At 36.5% G+C, this 22,979-nt stretch overlaps 1 protein-coding gene across 1 annotated transcript; it reads right to left on the minus strand.

The window, feature by feature from the left end:
- Nucleotides 1-8,727: 8,727 nt before the first annotated feature.
- Nucleotides 8,728-14,592, minus strand: LOC125275148. The gene is made up of 9 exons (XM_048201847.1): nucleotides 14,501-14,592; nucleotides 14,268-14,322; nucleotides 13,257-13,318; nucleotides 12,759-13,038; nucleotides 11,040-11,173; nucleotides 10,922-10,954; nucleotides 9,973-10,255; nucleotides 9,649-9,785; nucleotides 8,728-9,539 (listed from the first exon to the last, which is right to left on the minus strand). Exons 3-9 carry the CDS (start codon nucleotides 13,315-13,317, stop codon nucleotides 9,535-9,537), a joined length of 933 nt encoding a protein of 310 aa, XP_048057804.1. The 5' UTR covers nucleotide 13,318; nucleotides 14,268-14,322; nucleotides 14,501-14,592; the 3' UTR covers nucleotides 8,728-9,534.
- Between the last annotated feature and the right edge of the window lie 8,387 nt (nucleotides 14,593-22,979).

The raw sequence follows: 22,979 nt of genomic DNA on the forward strand, positions 1-22,979 counted from the left end.
TCTGGCCCTCTTCCTGTTTGTCAGAGTGATGAGATAGTTAGCAGGTTATCATCACTCAATGGCTGGCTGTCTAAGTGGTGTCCGCAGAATAATATAGGTTTCATAGACAATTGGAAAAGCTTTTGGGGCAGACCTGATCTGTTGAAAAGAGATGGTATTCATCCCTCCCGGGATGGTGCTGCTCTTCTATCTAGAAATTTGGCAAATAGTCTTAGAGCTGAAACATGACAAACCAGGGCCCAGATCAGGACGCAGACAAACTGGCTAAACCGACCGTCTGCTAGCCGCCTCACGTCACAGAACTCAGATAATTCACAGCACATAGAAACTCTTTCACCTAGATATTATCACATAGAGACTGTGTCTGTACCTCGAACTAGTAAATACAAAAAACTTCCGAAACCTTTTAAGGGTAAAAATTTAATTGATGTTCAAAAAATGAAAATCACAGATAAATCAGATAAACAAATGATAAAGCTTGGGTTACTGAATATTAGATCTATTTCTTCAAAAGCACTTATTGTAAATGAAATTATCACAGATAATAAACTAGACTTGCTGTGTTTGACAGAAACCTGGCTAAAACCAGACGATTACATTACTTTAAATGAGTCTAGTCCTCAAGGTTATGATTATCGACACAATCCTCGACAGAAAGGCAAAGGGGGAGGTGTTGCTGTAATTTATAGTAATATATTCAGAATCATTCAAAAGAATTTCAAATATAATTCCTTTGAAGTGATGGTGCTTTATGTAACATTATGTAAGTTGACATTTGTGCTGGCTACTGTATACAGGCCACCAGGACACCATACTGACTTTATCAAAGAATTTGCTGATTTTATGTCAGAGTTAGTACTGGCTGCGGATAAAGTCCTTGTTGTTGGTGATTTTAATATCCATGTAGATAATAATAAAGACGCATTTGGATTGGCATTTGCAGACATTTTAAACTCTATTGGAGTTAGACAACACGTGTCAGGACCCACTCATTGTCGTAATCATACCTTAGATCTAATACTGTCGCATGGAATTGATATTGATGCTGTTGAAATTCTACAGCAGAGCGATGATATATCAGATCATTATTTAGTCTCGTGTATAATACAATTAGCCAAGGCTACAAAACCACCACCCAGCCATAAATATTGTAGAACCATCACGTCTACCACTAAAGATTGCTTTATAAATAATCTCCCCGAGCAGTTTCATCGCCTTAGTATACCTGACAACTTAGGAGAACTCGATGCTGCAACAGAAACTATTGGCTCTCTCTTTTCCAGCACATTAGATGCAGTCGCTCCTTTACGTCTAAAGAAGATTAAGGAAACTAATCCAACGCCGTGGTATGATGAGCACACTCGGGCTCTAAAACGAGCTGTGAGAAAAGCTGAACGTAGTTGGAAGAAAACAAAACTAGAAGTTTTTCGCCTTTCGTGGAAAGAAAAAATGATTGAGTACAGAACGGCTATAAGAAATGCTAGATCTACTTATTTTTCAAATCTCTTAATAGAAAACAAACATAATCCTAGGTATTTATTTGACACAGTGGCTAAATTAACTAGAAACAGAGATTCAACTGCTGACGTTTCCATAGAGCACAGCAGTAATGACTTTATGAACTTCTTTACTTGCAAGATTGATAATATTAGAGAGAAAATTAAAAACATGCAACCGTCCACAGTTTCGCTTCAGACAGTGCACTGTAGTGTCCCTGAGGTAAAACTAGAATCATTCGCCGCTATAGGAGAGGAAGAATTATCTATACTTATCAAATCATCAAAATCAACGACATGTATGTTAGACCCAATGCCGACTAAACTACTGAAAGAAATGCTTCCAGAGGTCGTAGGTCCACTTCTTGATATAATTAATTCATCCTTAACACTAGGATACGTGCCAAAAACCATTAAGCAGGCTATTATTAAACCTCTTATTAAAAAACCTCAACTAGATCCGAGAGATTTAGTAAATTACAGGCCAATCTCGAATCTACCTTTTCTGTCAAAGATACTAGAAAAGGCAGTTTCAACACAACTGTGCTCCTTTTTAGAAAGAAATGGAATCTGTGAGGATTTCCAGTCAGGATTTAGACCATACCATAGTACTGAGACTGCTCTCGTTAGAGTTACAAACGATCTACTCTTATCATCCGATCGTGGCTGTATTTCTCTATTAGTGTTATTAGATCTCAGTGCTGCTTTTGACACTATCGATCACAACATTCTTTTAAAAAGACTTGAAAACTATATTGGCATTAGTGGAATTGCTTTGGCATGGTTCAAATCGTACTTATCTGACCGTTATCAGTCTGTAGTAGTTAATGAAGAGATGTCGTATCGATCACAAGTTCAATATGGAGTACCACAAGGCTCAGTACTAGGACCGTTGCTTTTCACTCTGTACATGCTGCCCTTAGGAGAGATAATTAGGAAGCATGGTGTTAGTTTTCACTGCTACGCTGATGATACTCAGCTCTATATTTCCTCGCGCCCTGACGAAACCTACAAATTCACAAAACTAACAGAATGCATAGCTGACATTAAAAACTGGATGACAAGAAATTTCTTATTATTAAATTCAGAAAAAACTGATATCCTAATCTTTGGACCAAAAACGTCCTCACGAAAAAACCTTGAATACTCTCTAACACTTGACGGGTGCTCCATTAAACCTTCGTCCTCAGTTAGGAACCTGGGTGTGCTCTTCGATACCAATCTTTCATTTGAAAGTCATGTTTCTAGTATCTGTAAAACCGCCTTCTTCCATCTAAAAAATATATATAAATTACGACATATGTTCTCAATGACAAATGCGGAACAGTTGGTTCATGCATTCATGACCTCAAGACTAGATTATTGTAACGCTCTACTGGGTGGTTGTTCTGCTCGGCTTTTAAACAGACTACAGTTGGTCCAAAATGCGGCAGCTAGAGTTCTTACTAGAACCAGAAAGTATGACCATATTAGCCCAGTTCTGTCAACATTACATTGGCTCCCTATTAAACATCGTATAGATTTTAAAATCTTGCTACTTACTTATAAAGCTCTAAATGGTTTAGCTCCCCAGTACCTAAGTGAGCTCTTAATGCATTATAGTCCTTCACGTTTATTGCGATCTCAGAATTCAGGCCAGTTGATAATACCCAGAATATCAAAATCAACTGAAGGCGGCAGATCCTTTTCCTATTTAGCACCTAAACTCTGGAACAATCTTCCTAGCATTGTTCGGGAAGCAGACACACTCTGTCAGTTTAAATCTAAACTAAAAACACATCTCTTTGCTCTTGCATACACATAACACATTATCAATACATTAACATTTTTCAAATCCGTTAAAGGATTGTTACGCTGCAATAATTAGGTCGGCCGGAACCGAGAACATTTCCTATAACACTAGATATACCTGTACATCAGAATAAGAATGGCATCTACGCTAATATCTGTCTCTCTGCTTATCCTGAGGTTTGCCGGGTGCTGGATCCAGGCCGTATCCAGATCAGATGGAGAACCTGTGTCTGGACCTGACTACAACGTAGCCCAGGAGACAATGGGCCTACAGATCCAGTTCTGGCTGCATCTATAATTCAGATTTTTAATCCCCGTATCCGCTTACATATATTTATATATAATCTATTTTTAATCTCTATAATAAAAATGTATAATTCAGATTTTGATCTCCATATCCATTTACATATATTATATAAATCTTCCAAGGGTTTTTTTCCCTCCTAGGACTTTTTTCCCAGTGTTAGCACGCTGGGTTTTTCTCCTAGGGGGTTTTTTCCACCCCTGGGAGTCAGCCGACATTGGCTTAATGTAGCACCATCTTGTATATGTTACATATTACCACGCTTGTTTGTACAGCTTATTTTTAACCACTTCCCTTTTTTCTGTGCTTCTAATATGTAAAGCTGCTTTGAAACAATTACCAATTGTAAAAGCGCTATATAAATAAATTTGACTTGACTTGACTTGACATGTACCACCTACCTACTTGGCCTCCAAATTCCCCAGATCTCAATCCAATGGAGCATCTGTGGGATGTGCTGAACAAACAAGTCCGATCCATGGAGGCTCCACCTCGCAACTTACAGGACTTAAAGGATCTGCTGCTAACATCTTGGTGCAGATCCCACAGCACACCTTCAGGGGTCTAGAGGAGTCCATTCCTTGATGGGTCAGGGCTGTTTTGGCAGCAAAAAGGGGACCAACACAATATTAGGAAGGCGGTCATAATGTTATGCCTGATCGGTGTAACAGTAGTGTCTAATGAGATTTAGTGATATAATATCAACATCACAAATGACACAAACCAAATGTATGGTCAAGATATGATAATAGGATAATAAAAATATTAAAAAATTACCTTATCAGCTTGTGATTAGTGTCTATATGGACAAGAGACAAAAGAAGAGGAACAGAGTATATATGCCTTGCAACGCATGACACCTGCACCATCCACAGATTGCTTTTATACTGTCTCCAGTTACTGTCACCAATTTCTGCAATCAGAAACAGGTCAGCTGTAGTCATTTTGCACTTGACCTCACCGTTCATCTTCTGACTCGTTCTCCCATTGCAGACAATTTATTTTTCACTGCAAAATCCAACTGCCTTGGTATCATGTTGCATAGTCCACCAGCACTAATGTAAAGTGATGAACGCGTGAAGATCATTCTAATGGCCCGATGAGGTCCATACCAAGTCGTTCGATGGGGACCTGCATCAATTGTAACGGATGCAATGGCACTTTTGGGGTGGCCGGTGGATTTAAAAAGTAAAAGTGATGTGACAGGTGTCCCATACTTGGATTTTGTGCTCTGCATTTCACCCATCCAAGTGCACACACACAAAGCAGTGAGTAATTAACACACTCACACAAACCGTGAACACACAGTTGGAGCAGTGGGTAACCTCAGTTGTGGGTAATGAGAGTGTGAACTCTTAACATTAGTAAAATGCATGTTGTGTTGTAATATGGTACATTTTAAGAAGAAATTGAGCAATATCACATTCACAATTATAGACTTGTTTGATGGGTGGGCAGGGTGGCATGGGGAGGTTGTGCATCCCCGGGGCGCCAAGACCCTGCCCGTGGCGAAGGAAGGAGTGGCTGAGAATGAGGGAGCAGAGCTTCGCTCACCCTCAGCACAGACCTTCTTATATGACCCAGAGGATTTGGAAATTGCTCTTTTATTGGCCCTGGGGTCAGCGGCGGACAGAAAGAAAACAGAACATAGGTTTCTCCCCCAGGCCCTCTCCCGGGGGAAGGAGTTTTGCGGTCACCGTCTCCTGTAGAGGAGTCTCCATCACCTCTGGGTCTCCCGTCTCAGGGCCACTTCTTAGCCTTCTTCTTCTTTGAAGAAGGCTTGGCAGTCTGGGTGGGGGGCGTGACTTTCCTGCGGGAGGCTCAGGGAGGATGGGATGGCTCCAATCTCCCGGAAGCCTGAGCCACAGGAGGACGCCCTCGGCGAGGAGCAGACATCCGGGGCAGGATGTGTTTTATTGTCTATGTCTGCTTTTGCACTGCCGAGAACTGCTGTGCGAAGTCCTCGACAGTGTCGCCGAAGAGGCCAGCCTGGGAGATGGGGGCGTCAAGAAAGCGAACTTTGTCGGCGTCCTTCATCTCAGCCAGGTCCAACCAAAGATGCCGTTCCTGGACCACCAGGGTGGACATCGTGTGACCCAGGGCGCGCACCGTGACCTTCGTCGCCCAGAGTGCAAGGTTGGTCGCCGTGCGCAGCTCTTGCAAGAGCCCTGGCTCAGAACTACTCTCGTGCAGCTCTTTCAGAGCTTTTGCCTGATGGACCTGCAAGATGGCCATGGCGTGCAGGGCAGAGGCCGCCTGTCCAGCGGCGGAGTAAGCCTTGGCAGTGAGAGTGGCCGTTGTCTTACCCGCCTTGTACGGGAAACGCGGACGGTTTCGCTAGGTGCTAGGTACCCCTTGGTGGCCCCGCCATCGAGGGTAGTGAGAGTGGAGGAGACTGAAGGACCATTTCTGTCAGTGTGAGGTGCCATCCACGTCTTCTGGAGCTCCTCATGCACCTCCGGGAAGAATGGCACTGGGGCGGGATGTGGCTGGGAGCCACGCCCCAAACCCAGAAACCAATCATCCAGCCGCAAGCGCTCGGGACATGGTGGAGGGTTCCACACGAGACCGATGCCCGCGGCGGCCTGGGCAAGCATGGCCGTTAACTCAGAGCCCACCTCCGACTGAGCAACCGTCCCTGAGGGCGGAAGCTTGGAGTCGTTGTCGCTTTCTGAGTAGTCCAGCCTGAGTGAGCAGTAGGCAACTGACTAAAGGTATTAGCCAACTTATTACACCCTCTGACGAAGATCAGACGGGCGAGTATCTCTGTTCGGCACCGGGTCCCTGATGAAGGAATAATTGAAATATGTGATACCCAGAATCATCAAATATCTAAATTAATACATAACCAATGATTAATTTCTAATTGGAAACACAACCTAAGGCTAATAATTATTTGAAATTGGAGTCAGATTAAACGAGTGAAATTAAGTGAACTCAACAGAGGTGCTGAAAAGGCATACACGCGTTAACCTTTGCCCAGGCCGTCGGATTCCGCTTTTGGGCTGATGGGGGGTTCCTTACAGTATTGTTATCTGTTATTATTGTCTAGTATTGTTACTTACCTTTTATTGTTACTCTGTTGTTTGTGAGTTTATGTCTGTTAAAATTCTGTGTCATGTCACGTCTTTGTATTTAATTAATTGTTATTATTATTTATTTATTTATTTGCATTGTATTGCATCAATACTAATCAGCCTTCAACGAAAGGCTTTGGCTAAATAATTTTAAAAAAAAAACAAGCATTTTATTATTATGGGCATTAGTATTTCATGTTAGATATGTGTAAAGTGGAACACATATCTAAACCATATCCTTTATTCATATATCTGTGTTATGAAAAGCATTCCTTTGGATTTTTTTATTTATTTTATTTTTTTCAAAGCTTCAGGGCTTACTGAGATCTGCACCCACAACTGATTTTGCATCTACAACAGTGCTGAGAAACAAAAAAACAAACATGTAATCTTAAACTGATAATGCCAAGAAAAATCAAGTTTAACAAAAATCCTGATACTGTTTTATTTCTCACCTTTCCAATGCTTTGGAGCATCCAAAATCACCTAGTTTGAGGAAACCAACTTCAGTCAGGAAAACTTTCTAGAAACACAACAGAAGACTAAAATAAAACACATCTGGCTTAGTGACAGTTTGTGTCAAATGATTTACTGAGCTTTTGTCAGCAGCAAAATGTTGTTAATCAAATCCATTTATAAAACTAACAATTTCTTTAACTTCTTAACTGTTACCATCCCATTAGCAGGATGCTTGCTGCTCTTTTTTATTGCCTTTTTTTCCTATTATATATTTTATCAATCATCATAAATTCAGTCACATTTGAAGGCTCACACCCTCAGTATTTATCCTGTGAAAACCATTTTGTCATGTTTCATATTACAAAATTTACTTCAGTATTTCAAATCTCTTTCTAATCTTTACAAAACAGATATCGTTAGAAAGGTGATATTGAGAGAATTTTTATTAATTAATGATAGGAGAACGCATACAAAAAAATCAATAGAATGTGGGAGACACCTGGTGCCTATTTTTGGTACAGCGCCTAAACAAAATCTCATGGGAACTTCAATATTTGATATCAACTTCTACTAACTACAACTTGGTTAGAAATGTGGGTTTGATTTTATAGCATGTTTTAGATACATTCTGTAAAATATTTCTTTTGAATAAAATAAATGTTTAGCAGACTACATGACAGATTCTAAACTTTGCTCGTTTTGTTCATTTTCACTATGTAAAGCTTGTGTTCAAATGTTTAACTGGTTTTGCCCCTCAGCCTTTGTGTAATTTTTTTGAGAGATTGCAGTGGTGCAGCAGATCTAGTGGTAATTGTGTTTTGTAAAACATCCTTTTCTCAGACTGCTTTCTCTGTGAAACATACAACATTTTCTGATTATTTAATCTGCTGCAAGTTACTAATATTTTTTTTTTTAAGAGAGCTACTGAATCTTGGTTAATTTAGCTACAGTTGTATTCATAATTAGTGGAGGGTTTATATATAACTATAGTCTATGAAAATTAGCCTTATATACAAACACTATGATACTTGCATTGGGTGGCTGATGTCTCAGTTATGTACTGTATATTGCATCTGTCCCTATCCAAATATTAATAAACAAAAACCATATTACTTACAACCATGTTGCATCTTTTTGGCTGATTATATGGCTGATACTTTAATTTTAATTTATGGTTTTCCTACTTTTTAAATCCTGCAGGTACAGTATTCATCAATCAAACTATAATCAACTGTGCACGTCTTCAGTCAAAACTGGAAGTGGGAATGTGCTTTAATTTTTTTTCTTTAATACCTGTCAGTGGCACAAACAGGTATTAAAGAATAAAACTTTCATTAATATTGTCATTAAAACCAGGCTTATGCAGGAAGGGCAGAATAGATTATTAAAAATTGGTTTTATATGCTGTTAACATCACACATTAGCTTCATCAGTCCATTTCACATCACTATTGTTACGTCTGAGGATGAAAGTTTATTGTAGCATTTTGTTATATATTTACATCTGTATATTTTGTGTTGTATTCAGATGTATGTTTTTGTTCTCTGCTCTCTTTTTCTTCCTCCATCATAACAGGTGCTCTGACTGACCAGCTGTATTCAGTCAGTTGATGTTGGAGGCGATTGGATCGTTCTTTCTTGATTTGGGGAATGAAAGTGGAGGGAGCCATTTTTGTTTGTAATCCTGATTTTCTCCTGTTTAAAGTTACAGGGAGAGAGGGAAGATTTATGTCATTTATTTTTCTGGATTATTTTTTTCCAGGTAATTTAGAGAGATTTCTGGGTTAGTTAGTTTTTTGTTTTGTTTGTTATTTTGGCTCTTCCCTGAAGTTATCGTCTGTATTTTCATTATTATTCTTTTTGATATTGATATTTGTGATATGGTTTTTGTTAATTTTGTGCCTTTTTTACTCTTTATAACAGAAAATTTAAAGTTAATATTGGTTGAATTGGTGGTTGCGTTGTTGATTCTGAGATAGAAGGTTTGACATCCTCGTTCTCTGTTTTCTTTAACTTTCTTTTTTGAAAAAAATATTTCTGTACTTTGTTACCAGCTCCTCAACTCTAGATGGGTAGCTATGTAACACTACACCTCCTCCTCATTGTGAATATCTAAATGAGCCTTTTTGATCCAGAAACATGAAATACAACATGCAATGCTGAAGTCATTTATTCATGTAGAAAGCAAAGATAAACAAAGGAGGGTAAAAGATAGATCCATTTTAAGATCCATTTTATTCCTTTACTGAATGTGCACTGAAACTTATCTTTTATCTTAAGAATAAAAGGTGCACAGGTAAAATGAAAACAATGAAAAAAAGCGCAATATTAGTATTGCTCAGAAAACAGTAGTTTGGTATTTTGCTTATAGGATCAGTGGACTGTGGTGTAACATCATCTCATTCCACTTAATCTGCCAATGAAAACAGAACAAACAATCATTAAGGTAACGTACACATAGTATAAATAGTACATATAGTACAAATGTCTACACACCATGTCTCTCTTCTTTTATCACTCACCTTCATACACCTCAACCTCACACAGTGTGAGATATTCATTGCGCCCAGGAATAAAAATGTTGACATATCGCCCCTTAATAGGCTTAAACTTAAATGTTTTTGTCTCTCCAAGTGGGATGGACTCAACAGTTTCAGCCCTGTGAAGAAACACAGTAACAGAGAAATCATATTAAATATACTCCTGTCAAAGGCAAGTGTGTATTAAAAGGATTTATTTATATTTATACAGAAAGAAGAAGGATTTTTAAATATTAAATATAATTTTATCTTATTTACTAATTTTCTAACCATTTGTGTAAGTATTAAGAGAGAGACAATACTTACAGCTGATTATTGTTGCCATTATTTTCCAGGCTGTTGCCGATACGGATCTGAGTACCATTTATTCTCTCTGGACAACCATCTCCATGATTAGTGATGCTAACCCTGGTTATCTTGTAAACTTCCAATAAGTCAACTCTCCACCAGGGGTCCTTGTCCGCTTTAGTCACACTGCATGACCCACCACTGCGAATTGAATTCCTGTTGCCATCGACAGCTTTTTGAGCAGCTGCTAATTGATCGTATGTGGAAGACTGGACAGCTGTTCCTCCAAGAGCAAGATTCTCTGTTTACCATGAAATAATAACATTTTTTAACTTTAATGTGCTAAAGTATAATCCCAATGTAATGGGCAAAATAATACTAAGATATGTAATCCAACTGATTATTACACGGCTCTCTGGAATACTTGATTCTGATTGGTCAGTTGTGACATTCTGAGGTCTGATATTTCTAGATAATGACCGTCATCAATAGTAACGCTGTATAACAGACAGTTCATCCGGGTTTCTGAAGCCGGTCTTTCTTTGATGTTTCTTGTATCACACCACAGACTCACTCTCTCAAAACACAACTGGTGTATCTCTGTTTTAGTTATTTATATTTAGTTAAGTACTGTAATGTTCACCAGAATTTTTGTACACTGTAATGGATTCAAAGATAATAAACAGGTAAGAATTTAAAACAGTTTCATCTCAAATCAATATGTCCATATAATTATTTATTTGGTGTACATGACTGTACATTTTTCTTCAATGTTTTTCTCATTTGAACTTGTTCGTTTGTCTTGCTAGGAATATTTTTTCTTCACGGAAGCTTTGCTTTTATTACAAGTGAGCTATAAAAATATTTCACCTCAAATCAATATTTCGTAGTAGTAAGAATATTATATATACAGTATGTGTGTGTTTGTGTGTTACTGACAACATTCAAAGTAATGAAGAACACTCACTTGGAACACAAATGTACGGCGGTGTGTAGTTATCTGTTAATAAAATAATAACACGCATTAATAAGTACAGTATATAAGCAAATTCTATCACAGAGTTTCTTCTCTCTCTGTCCCTTACCTGCAAACACCTCGACTTCACACAGTGTGAGATATTCATTGCGCCCAGGTATAATAATGTTGACATATCGGCCATTAATATGCTCAAATGAAAATGTTTCTGTGCCATCAGGAGCAGTGAGAATAGTTGCAGCCCTGAAAATACATAAAGAACAGTGTTAAAATGAAAACCAGGCACGCGTCTAACAAATTCAATTAAACTGTACTGAAATAAAATAGTTTTGTACAGCACTCTTCACAATACAAATTATTGTTCATGTTTTACAGTTGCAAGACAAAGTATGTGAACCACTTGCAGAATCTGTGAAAATTTTAATAATTTTAACAAAATAAGGGAGATCATACAAAATGCATGTTATTTTTATTTAGTACTGTCCTGAGTAAGATATTTTACATAAAAGATGTTTACATATAATCCATAAGACAAAAAAAATAGCTGAATTTATTCAAATAACCCCATTCATAAGTATGTGAACCATTGATTCTCAATACTGTGTGTGGTTACCTGATGATCTACAGCAGTTTTTGTGTTTTGTGATGGTTGTTCACGAGTCTCTTGTTTGTCCTGAGCAGTTAAACTGAGCTCTGTTCTTCAGAAAAATCCTCCAGCTCCTGCAGATTCTTCAGTTTTCCAGCGTCTTTTGCATATTTGAACCCTTTCCAGCAGTGACTGAATGATTTTGAGATTCATGTTTTCACACTGAGGACAACTGAGGGACTCAAACACAACTATTAAAAAAGGTTCAAACATTCACTGATGTTCCAGAAAAAATCATGATGCATTAATAGATGGGGAGTGAAAACATTTGGAATTTGAAGATCAAGGTAAATTGTATTTAATTTGTCTTCCGGGAAACATGCAAGTATCTTCTGTTGCTTCTGAAGGGCAGTACTAAATGAAAAAAAAAAAAAAAAAATGATATTCAAGTGAAATAAGAAAAATTTGGACGTCTTCATCCTGTTCAAAAGTTTTCACCCCTCAGCTCTTAATGCGTCTTGTTTCCTTCTGGAGCATCAGTGAATGTTTGAACCTTTTTTAATAGTTGAGTTTGAGTCCCTCAGTTGTCCTCAGTGTGAAAAGATGGATCTCAAAATCATTCAGTCACTGCTGGAAAGGGTTCAAATATGCAAAAGATGCTGGAAAACTGACGAAATTTTGGGACCTGGAGATTTTTTCTGAAGAACAGAGCTCAGTTTAACTGCTCAGAACAAACAAGGGACTCATGAACAACCATCACAAAAAAAAAAAAAAAAAAAAAAACAGCTGTAGATCATCAGGTAACCACACACAGTATTGAGAATCAATGGTTCACATACTTTTGAACTGGGTCATTTTAATAAATTCAGCTATTTTTTTGTCTTATGGATTATTTGTAAACATCTTTTATGTAAAATATCTTACTCAGGACAGTACTAAACAAAAAATAACATGCATTTTGTATGATCTCTCTTATTTTGTTAAAATTTTGCACATTTTCACAGATTCTGCAAGTGGTTCACATACTTTTTCTTGGAACTTTATATTGCATTGCTACAAGAAACAATGGTCTTAACTAATCACGGTCTGGATTAAATATGTTCAAGTAAAGTTCATCTCCATGGCTGTTTCTCTCTGAGTGGTTGGTTTGTGGAGGAGGTTCAATTTTGCCTCTTGTTTTAATAAACCAGATTGAACATCATAAACATGGGAAGATGACAGAACAATTAAAACATTTCTTACAGTTCATTGTTGTTTCCGTTGTTGTCCAGACTGTTACCAATACGAATCTGAGCTCCTTTAAGCCGCTCTTTGCAACAGTCTTGACGATTAGTGATGGTAACGTTGCTTATACTGTAGACATTTTCAAGGTCAACTCTCCACCATGGATTAAAGTCAGAATTAGTGTGAGAACATGAGCCCTTATTGGCATCTGAGTTTCTGTCTCCATCTACTGCATGTTGAGCATCTCCCAGCGGGGCTGTGGAGGACTGCACAGCCTTGGCATTAAGAGCAAGATTCCCTGTTCAATATGATATGAAATAGAAAAAAAGAGGAAAATATTGGTTCAAAGCAATACAAATAAAAATTATAAATACTATAAATAAATAAATCACAAGTTTTAAATTACCATATTTCAGCCTATAATTTTAATAAATTAATCTGATTGATATGTAATGATACACAGTGGTTACAGATTTTTAAATCAAGGCATTTTTACTTGTATTATTCTAAACGTACCTTTGGAATCAGCGACACACAGTCCAGTAAGTGTTAGAAACACAATCACACGGATGGCCATCCTGATATAAGACACAACAACACATCACCTCATCTCAGCATATGAAGGAACAATTTTCAATTTCTCATCCTCATTTACACAAAGAAACAGCAAGTTATTTTACTTACTAAATTGTTAAAAATGGATATGTCTTTTTACACAAATGCATTGCTTCACTTCACAATTAATTATTAATTAACACAATTAATTAACTTCCCCCTTTCAGATTCCATAGATAAGTTTTGTTTTGAGGAATCGAGGCATCGTAATGAAACGTTTTTAAATCTTATAGAGACAAATTGTCAATACAACTGATTCTTGTTGAATGTTCTTTTGTCATTATTGGATTGCAGTGAGCGCAAAAAGACACTTCTAGACTATTATATACTATATCTTTACACCCTGACTTCAATTGTCCAAATGGAAATTTAGTTTTATTAATTAAACCTCCATTGCATATCATGCTCTCACAGAAACACTATTAACAGATTGTTCACTAACAAGGCCTTCTTTATGTCAGAACAGTTGTGATTAATCAAAAGTGATTGGTATAGTGATTAGTACTATGTTGTATTAAATTACAAATTTATTCAATATTCAATTTAGTGATAAAGTATAACTGAGTATATTCAGTCCATTCTATAGAATGAACAATTGCCACCTAATGAAACTCATTGTTCAATAAGTAACTGTGATGTTTTAATGTAATTTAATCTAGCTGCTCTTAATCATCAACAAACTCATTTGATTTATTATTTTGTGTTTACTCTGATATAATGGTTTTGTAAAAAGGAAAAAGCAGCACAGCTACTGTAGTCTTTTTAACAAAGAGGTGTGTTACAAGTGTGAGTTTTGTGCCAAGAGTTTTGAATCACTAGTGAAAGTGATATCAAATTGATCAACAAATTACATTTTTTCATTCCAATTATAACATTACCCTGGTGTAGAGAGTGCATAAACATTCAACTCACCTGGAATTTATCACTGTATCAACCTCACAGAAGACCTTCACAATTCAGCAGTTATCTGACTTTAAACAAAATCATGTTTTTATATAATAAATAATGGCATTATTAATATTTGTTTATAAACAATTGCTATATTTATTATTTATCCAATATATTATTCATATGAGAAATATTATGTAAAAACATTTCAAACCAAATCTGTGCTATTAAATATAGATATGAATATTAATACACACCAGCAGTCTGTGAAGAGGGTCTAGTTGAATAATATTGTGCTCAAAAATGATGCTCTATTTATTGTTGAATTAAGACCCTCCCATTCAAATGAGTCTGATCTGGTATTTGATTAAATGGACCTACAAAAGAGTCCCCCTTTTTAAGCCTTCATTCTGATAAAACAAATACAAAGTTTTGTTATAAAAATTAATAAATTAATATTGAAGATATATGTAGGTATATATTGTTTTTGATACTGATATTGCTATTTACCTGTTTTAATGTTATGTTATTTGCTTGCTTTTAAGTTAAGGCCATATATGATTGAACAATAATAATTTTTATTTATATAGCTAGTGCCTTCACAAAACCCAAGGTCATTTTACAAAGGTAGGTTTAAGGAACAATGAATGCTTGAATGATTATGAAATTAAGTAACTGCAATACTTCCTTTGATTGTTATAAGATAAGATGACTAAGCAACAGTTGTGAAAGTCAGGTTCTTGAGTTTGATACTTTTGTAACCAACCACAAAGGTTAACAAGAGGGTACAAGGGGTGAAGAGAGCATGTTACGACCTCAAGTGGAGGTGAGGTGAGGTGAGCCAGATGAAGAAGAGGAAGACAACAGCGTAAACAACAGAGGAAGAACATCCGGTGGATTAATCATCAGTTATAAAGACTGATACTGCTGTATGCCCGCTGTCATGCATGCTCAGCTCCCAAACAAACCACGCACAAATCACGTGTATCCTCACCCGTGATGAAGCGAGGGCAAGACGATTTAAATATATGTTTGCTCGTCATTGTGTCTTTTGCATTGTAACTTTTAACAAACAACAATTAATAATACAATTAATAATCTAACCCAACCAATTACTAGGGTTAATCACCTCACCACAGAGCAATGCAATGATTTTCTTAAATATTTGTCTTGTAAAATTGAGAACATTTATAATACTATTGCATCTGTCTCTGTTTCAACTGAGCTTTTAGACCTGCATCCTCTTATTTCCCCTCCTCTGTTTTCAAGTTTTACTGCTGCTAGTTCTGACGTTATTTCAAAATTGGTTTTGGCAATGAATTCTTCATCTTCTTTACTTGATCCGCTTCGAACTAGTGTTTTGAAGAAGTGTTTGCCAGTTATTATTCCTCATATTAATGTGATCGTTAACACTTCAATTACTTTAGGGATTGTTCCCCCAGCACTTACAGTAGCAGCAGTCAAACCAAATCTGGGAGTGATACTGCCGACATGTCTAATTATAGGCCTATCTCAAACTTGCAATTTGTTGCTAATGTTCTTGAGTCAGCTACAAAATCATTTCTCTGCGAGCAGTCTACTAGAACCTTTTCAGTCAGGGTTTATGTCTGGACATAGTACGGAGACTGCCCTTTTGAGGGTAATGAATGATCTCCTTGTTGCAGCAGACTCTGGGGCTTGTGGCATTTTGGTCCTATTAGATCTCAGTGCTGCATTCGATACCATCTGCCATGCTATACTGCTGGACAGGTTACATAAGTGGATTGGTCTCTCCGGTATGGCTTTAAAGTGGTTTGAATCATATCTTTCAATTAGTTTATTCTGGTACAAACAGATCTCAGATTGTTCCATTGCGGCAGGGCGTCCCTCAGGGGTTGGTACTGGGTCCTACTCTTTTCAGCATCACTATGTTGCCTCTTGGGCAGATTATTCAAAAGTATGCATTGCTATGCAGATGATACCCAGATTTACATTAGCACTCAACCTGATGTTACATCAGCACTTTCAATTTTATCTGATTATCCACTGGAAATACAGGTCTGGATGAAACAGAACTTCCTACAGTTAAACTGCTCAAAACCTGAAGTTCTTTTGGTTGGCACTTCAACTGCTGTAAATAGATGCAATCATTTTAAACTTACAGTACATGATTGCCAGATTCTTCCTTCTGTACAGGTGTGGAACTTAGGTGTGAGTTTTGATGCGCAGCTGACTTATAACACCCATTTTAAGAATGTTACTAAAGTAGCTTTTTATCATCTTCAGAATATTGCACGTATAGACCAATTTGGTGTTTGCAAACAGCGATGACGTTTTTTATGGGCGGAGCCTACCTGGTTGCAGAAAATGACAGTTGAGCAGTAGCAGTCTATGGAAGCCACGAAATAAAAGAATAAAAAAAAGTTAATTTCGAGTTTATATCTCACAATTCTGACTTTTATTTCTCGCAAACCTGAGTTTATATCTCACATTTCTTACAAAGAAAAACAGAATTGTGAGATATGCTCGTTATCCTGTAACTCGTTATACTCGTTTTCTGAATTGCAATTTATCCCGCAATTCTGACTTTTTTCCCCTCAGAATTGTGAAATAAACTCACAATTGCGAGTTATAATGGCCGAACTGGGAGTCATAAACACGCAAATGCAAGAAAAAAAGTCAGAATTGTGAAATAAAAATTTTATAGACTATGTTTAAAAGTTATCTATGTAAAATGTTATAGGTTTAAATATTATTTCATGCTGTAACTGCTATGTATGTATGTCCTCTGAACTGCATATGTGAATATTGTAATAATATGTAGACTTACTGTTTACATCAAATTCCTGCTTTAATAGTAGACTAATCCTTGCAGGTGTCATCAGTGCAGTCTGTGAAACGTCTCCATTTAGCTTCAAAGGACGTTTTCAACGATGGTTTTCTTTAAAAATGAAGACTATATTTTTTTGCATTCCGATTCCAACATCCAGAGGCACAACAAAACGTTTTTCTCTTATTCTGTGGATTTTGCACATTTTCCTCCAATTGCTACCGCTATTTTCCTGCAACAACTATGCGCGCACAGCTGCAAGTGACGTAATTGTGACGTCTGCTCTAAAGAGGTCTATAAGACCATTTCTTTCTATGTCTGATGCAGAAAGGCTTATTCACGCCTTTATAACATCCAGGCTTGACTACTGCAATTCTCTTTTTGCAGGGTTACCTGCAAGTATCATTAAGAGGCTGCAATATGTGCAAAATTCAGCTGCTCGTGTTTTAGCTTTAACACACCATCCCGCAGTCATATTAGTCCTGTGCGTTCTCAATTACACTGGTTACCAGTTCAGTCATGTATTGATTTTAAAGTTCTTATCTTAACTTATAAAGCAGTCCATGGGATGGCCTCCGATTACATTTGTAATCTGGTGACAGTTCTCACGCCATCTCGGTCTCTCTGCTCTGCTGGTTCTCTTACTCTGTACCAGTCTCATTGTAAACTCAAAACTATGGGTGGGAGGTCTTTCTCTTGTATTGCTCCCAGGTTGTGGAATTCTCTGCCTTTTCTTATTAGGAATGCTCCATCTTTTTATTGTTTTAAAAATTTACTCCAAACATATCTTTTTACTGAAGCTTTTAAGTAATAATTTTACAGTACTTGTTACCATTGTTGTTTCCGTGTTATGATTGTGTTTGTCATTATAGAGTTGTGCTGTTCTTTTGTTGTTGTTTTTTTCTTATTGTTGTAGCGCCTTGAGTTTAAGAAAGGCGCAATACACATCAAATTTATTATTATAATTGTTATTATTAAGTGAATTTTAGTGAAACTGAGTAAATGACTGAAAATGAATCATTTGAATATGAAGCAAACCCAAAATCCAAAGACAAAACACATACTTGAACAACTCATCCAGATCGTTAAGGAAGTACTTGCGCATTTTTCCATTCTTCAGAAACCTTCAAAGAGATGTTCTTCAATGCCAGAAAGCATTGCTATATCCAGGGAAAAAAGAACATCATTAGACTATATAGAGAGGGTTACAGAAAAATAACCCAGCTGTGATCATTGCAGATGCAGACAGTGTATTTTTAGAATGAAATTGTGGGAATATTTTAAACATTTCTACGTTTACTAAATGCATGATTAAAGCAAACTACACACTGGACATTAATTCTTTCCTCAGTGCCCCTGTCTCAACTCCTGGCTCTCCCTGTCACAATGCAGTCATATTCAGGAAAATCATCAAAGTCATCAGAATCTTCTATTTTTTACAAGTTGCTTTTGGTATGCGGACCAATTCAGGTGCATCTGGTCACATTGGTGTCATATCAAGCTCATCCCACAATGGCACGATGTACAACAAGTTCTTCCCACCACCAAAAGCACGTTTGATCATAGATCCTGATGAATCACTTTTTTTTTCTTTTTTTTTACATCACGTGGATGGCCGGGTGTGTGTGCGTCGCTTACCTGGGGAACACATGGCACCAGGATGCACTATGGGAAGAAGGCAGTGTGATTCATTGGGCAATGTTCTGCTGGGAAACCTTGGGTCCTGCCATGCATGTGGATTTTACTTTGACACGTACCACCTACCTAAGCATTGTTGCAGACCATGTACACCCTTTCATGGAAACGGTATTCCCTGATGGCTGTGGCCTCTTTCAGCAGAATAATGCTCCTGCCGCAAAGCAAAAATGGTTCAGGAATGGTTTGAGGAGCACAACAGCGAGTTTGAGGTGTTGACTTGGCCTTCAAATTCCCCAGATCTCAATCCAATCGAGCATCTGTGGGATGTGCTGAACAAAGTCCGATCCATGGAGGCTCCACCTCACAACTTACAGGACTTAAAGGATCTGCTGCTAACATCTTGGTGCAGATCCCACAGCACACCTTCAGGGGTCTAGAGGAGTCCATGCCTCGACGGGTCAGGGCTGTTTTGGCAGCAAAAGGGGGACCAACACAATATTAGGAAGGCGGTCATAATGTTATGCCTGATCGGTGTAACAGTAGTGTCTAATGAGATTTAGTGATATAATATCAACATCACAAATGACACAAGAAAAATGTATGGTAAAGATATGATTAATATATCATTAATAATAAAAATATTAAAAATAACCTAATCAGCTTGTGATTAGTGTCTAAATGGACAAGAGACAAAAGAGGAGGAACAGAGCTGGACCATCCATGAAAATACACCTGCACCATCCACACATTGCTTTTATGCTGTCTCTCCACACCAATTTCTGCAATCAGAAACAGGTCAACTGTAGTCATTTTGCACTTGACCTACTTACTCACTGCTCATCTTCTGACTCGTTCTCCCATCGCAGACAATTTATTTTTCACTGTGAAATGCAACTGCCTTAGTATCATGTTGCATAGTCCACCAGCACTAATGTAAAGTGATGCCCGTGTGAAGATCATTCTAATGGCCTGATGAGGTCCATACAAATTCATTCAAAAGGGACCTGCATCAATGGTAACAGGTGCAATGGCACTTTTGGGGTGGCCGGTGGATTTAAAAAGTGAAAGTTACGCGACGGGTGTCCCATACTTGGAATTTTTGCACTGCATTTCACCCATCCAAGTGCACACACACACACACACACACAAAGCAGTGAGTATTTAACTCTCACACACCGTGAACACACAACCGGAGCAGTGGGTAACCTCAGTTGTGGGAAATGAGAGTGTGAACTCTTAACATTAGTAAAATACATGTTGTGTTGTAATATGGTACATTTGAAGAAGAAATTGAGCAATATCACATTCGCAATTATAGACTTGTCTGATGGGAACTATGAGTCTTTCTACATATACAGATTCATACATAATATTAGTTCTTCAAACTTAATTTCAATTATACAAATAACTTGTATAATCTGCTTTGGAGTTTTGAATGCTCTGTTTAAATGTATTTATTTATTTTATTAATTTTCTTTTGCCAGAGCTTCTGCTCTATATATTACAACAAAACACACCCAGATGCTGCAACAGCTGCGTGAGGGCTTTGAGATATACGATCTTATCAAAGTCCTGCAGAGAAAGCCACAGGAGTGTCACAATCTGTTCATCATAGGATATAATGACAAAGCATGTAGAAATACAGTTTTGAGCATTTATTTATTTTGTTTTTTGTCGTATGGCACAAATTACAAATATTAAAATCCATTTTTATGCTTTTCATTTTGCTGTTTAGGTCGACTCCCATAACATTTTATCCCACCTGAACCCAGAGATGAGCCCAACTGGTTCAATTAAACAAGTGAAAGAGTCAAAATTCATTAAGGTATGGACTAAATAAAATATTATAATGTGCTGTTATGCTCTTCTAATTTAATCTCTTTATTTCTTCTGAAGACACGCAACCAGAAGACGGGGCAACAGTAGAAACTTTGTCTGTACTGAAGATAATGCAGTGGATGACTGGAAAAGCTCACAGGCATCTGCTTGTATCAGAAAGGGAGATATTTAGAATAGTTATTAAATTTGATAATTGCTGTCTAAAGCACATGCTAAACCAATTGCTACCCAATTGTTAGTGCTTGCACCAATACCATAACATGTCCTGTAGTCCATATGGTAGATTATGAATCTTTCAAATCACTTTTGCAAACTGCTGTTACATGTGGGGCAAGCTTTGACAGAGTGTGGCAAATCTGTTGAAACTGTCCACGGTAGAAAACCACAGTTCATTGATTCATGTATGCCAAACCATTATTTCCTACAGTGTTCACTCTTTACTTACTTTACTCTTTGGAATGTTTTTAAAGCAAAATAATATACTTTTTTTTTTTTTTCTTGTGGTGGAAGCCACAAACAATTTATTGTGGAAAAACAAGTTCCTTATAGCATGATAGAACTTATTTTTCACGTTTTCTCATCAAAGGCAAAACACATGTATTTGTTCAATTGCCTTAATAAATCAAAATCAAAGTAATAAATTACATTTGAGACAAATCTGATAGCAGGATTCCTTTTTTTTATATAGTTTTGTCATACAGCACATCTTCTGTCTTCAGTTTAAATGTTAACACCTTCATTCAAGACAACACATATACATAGATTTATATTTCTTGCAGCTGTTTATTCTAGGCTTCAAAGGATAATTATCATTATTGCTAAATAAAAATATTAAACCAAATAAGAAATGTTACTATTGTAATAACTTTATTAAAACATTATTAAAAATAAAAAAAAAATCGAGTATTTAAGGATAAATATAACTATATTAACTGAGTCGACAGAGAGAGAGAGACTTCCTTTCATGAAGATGATTCCTTCCTCCTGTTTCCTTCCTAGAATCATTGAGTTGATTTATATTGAGTTGTTTGAGTAAGGGTAACACTTTATAATAACTGCACACTATGAAGCATTAGTTAAGCTTTAGTAAATAGTTAATTCATCACTTATAAAGCATTAATAGACTTTAGTAAGCAGTTTATAAATACAGCTATAATTGCTTTATTCTTTATTTATAAGCATATCTATAATGTGTTTAATAATTGTATTTTCAGACTTTATTAATAATCAAATTTATCATTTCTAAATTAAGTATTACATTATTTACAAACCAATTATTTAGGAGTTGTCAGTGGTTCATAAGATCATTTAGGAAGTGTAAGTAAATGATTAATAAACTATTTAAACATTCATTTATACATATTTAGACAAAGTAATAGTTACTTAGTGTGCTAATAAATGCTTTATTAACACATATTCCTACTGTAATTCATGATTAATTCAGGTAATTATAAAACATTTAGAAGTGGTAAGTTAAGTATTTTTGTGAGCTCATCTAAAGTGAGGACTATTTATGCTTTGTAAAGCTTTTATAAATGAGATTTAAAGGTTCAGTGATCTTCCGCACTGCTGTTCTCTAATGTTTTAAAGTTAGTACCGAGGTAGTTTTGACACTAGGAATATGTGTTAATAAAGCATTTATTATATAAATAGATATGCTTATAAATCAAGAGCAAAGCATTTATAGCTGTATTTACAAATGCTTACTATATTCTATTAATGTTTTACAAATGATGAATTGACTATTTACTAATGCTTAACTAATGCTTCATAGCGTGAGTTATTATAAAGTGTTACTGAAAGAGAATTAAATGTGTTGAACATGTTTTGACTGTCTTTGATATTTTATTTATGCTGTAAATAGTTTGTTTCTTCTGTATCTTTATTTCTTTCTTGTTTTGGGGAATGTAGGTGGGGAATGGGGGAATGTTGGGGAATGTAGGTGCAATGTTTGTTTGTAATCCTGCTTTTCTCCTGTTTACGGTTAAACAGGGAGAGAGGGAAGAATTATGTAAATTATTTTTCTGGATTATATTTCTCCAGGTAATTTAGAGAGATTTCTGGATTAGTTAGTGTTTTTTGTTGTTGTTGTTTGTTATTTTGGCCAGGCTCTCCTCTGAAGCTATCACTCCTATTTTTATTATTATTATTTTAGATTTTTCTGTTATGGTTATTATTACTTTTGTGCATTTTGTTTTTACTCTATAACAGAAAATTAAAAGTTAATATTGTTTGAATTGGTGGTTGTATTGATTCTGGGACAGAAGGTTGGACATCCTCGTTCTCTCCATGGTCTCTTTTTCGTTATATTTTTTGAAAAATGTAATTCTTTAATTTGTTTCCAGCTCCTCAACTCTAGATGAATAGCTATGTAACACTACACCTCCTACTCATTGTGAATATCTAAATGAGCCATTTTTTGATCCAGAAACATGAAATACAACATCATG

Source organism: Megalobrama amblycephala, linkage group LG9 (assembly GCF_018812025.1).
Source record: "Megalobrama amblycephala isolate DHTTF-2021 linkage group LG9, ASM1881202v1, whole genome shotgun sequence".
Classification (NCBI taxonomy): domain Eukaryota; kingdom Metazoa; phylum Chordata; class Actinopteri; order Cypriniformes; family Xenocyprididae; genus Megalobrama; species Megalobrama amblycephala.

Bases quoted from the DNA above. Each gene is read 5' to 3' on its own strand.
- LOC125275148 (XM_048201847.1), bottom strand. From the start codon at position 13,317: ATGGCCATCCGTGTGATTGTGTTTCTAACACTTACTGGACTGTGTGTC. The intron at 13,039-13,256 runs GTACGTTTAGAA...CATATTGAACAG, and splicing joins GTGTGTCGCTGATTCCAAAG to GGAATCTTGCTCTTAATGCC. The intron at 10,256-10,921 runs GTGAGTGTTCTT...CATGGTAAACAG, and splicing joins GCCGTACATTTGTGTTCCAA to AGAATCTTGCTCTTGGAGGA.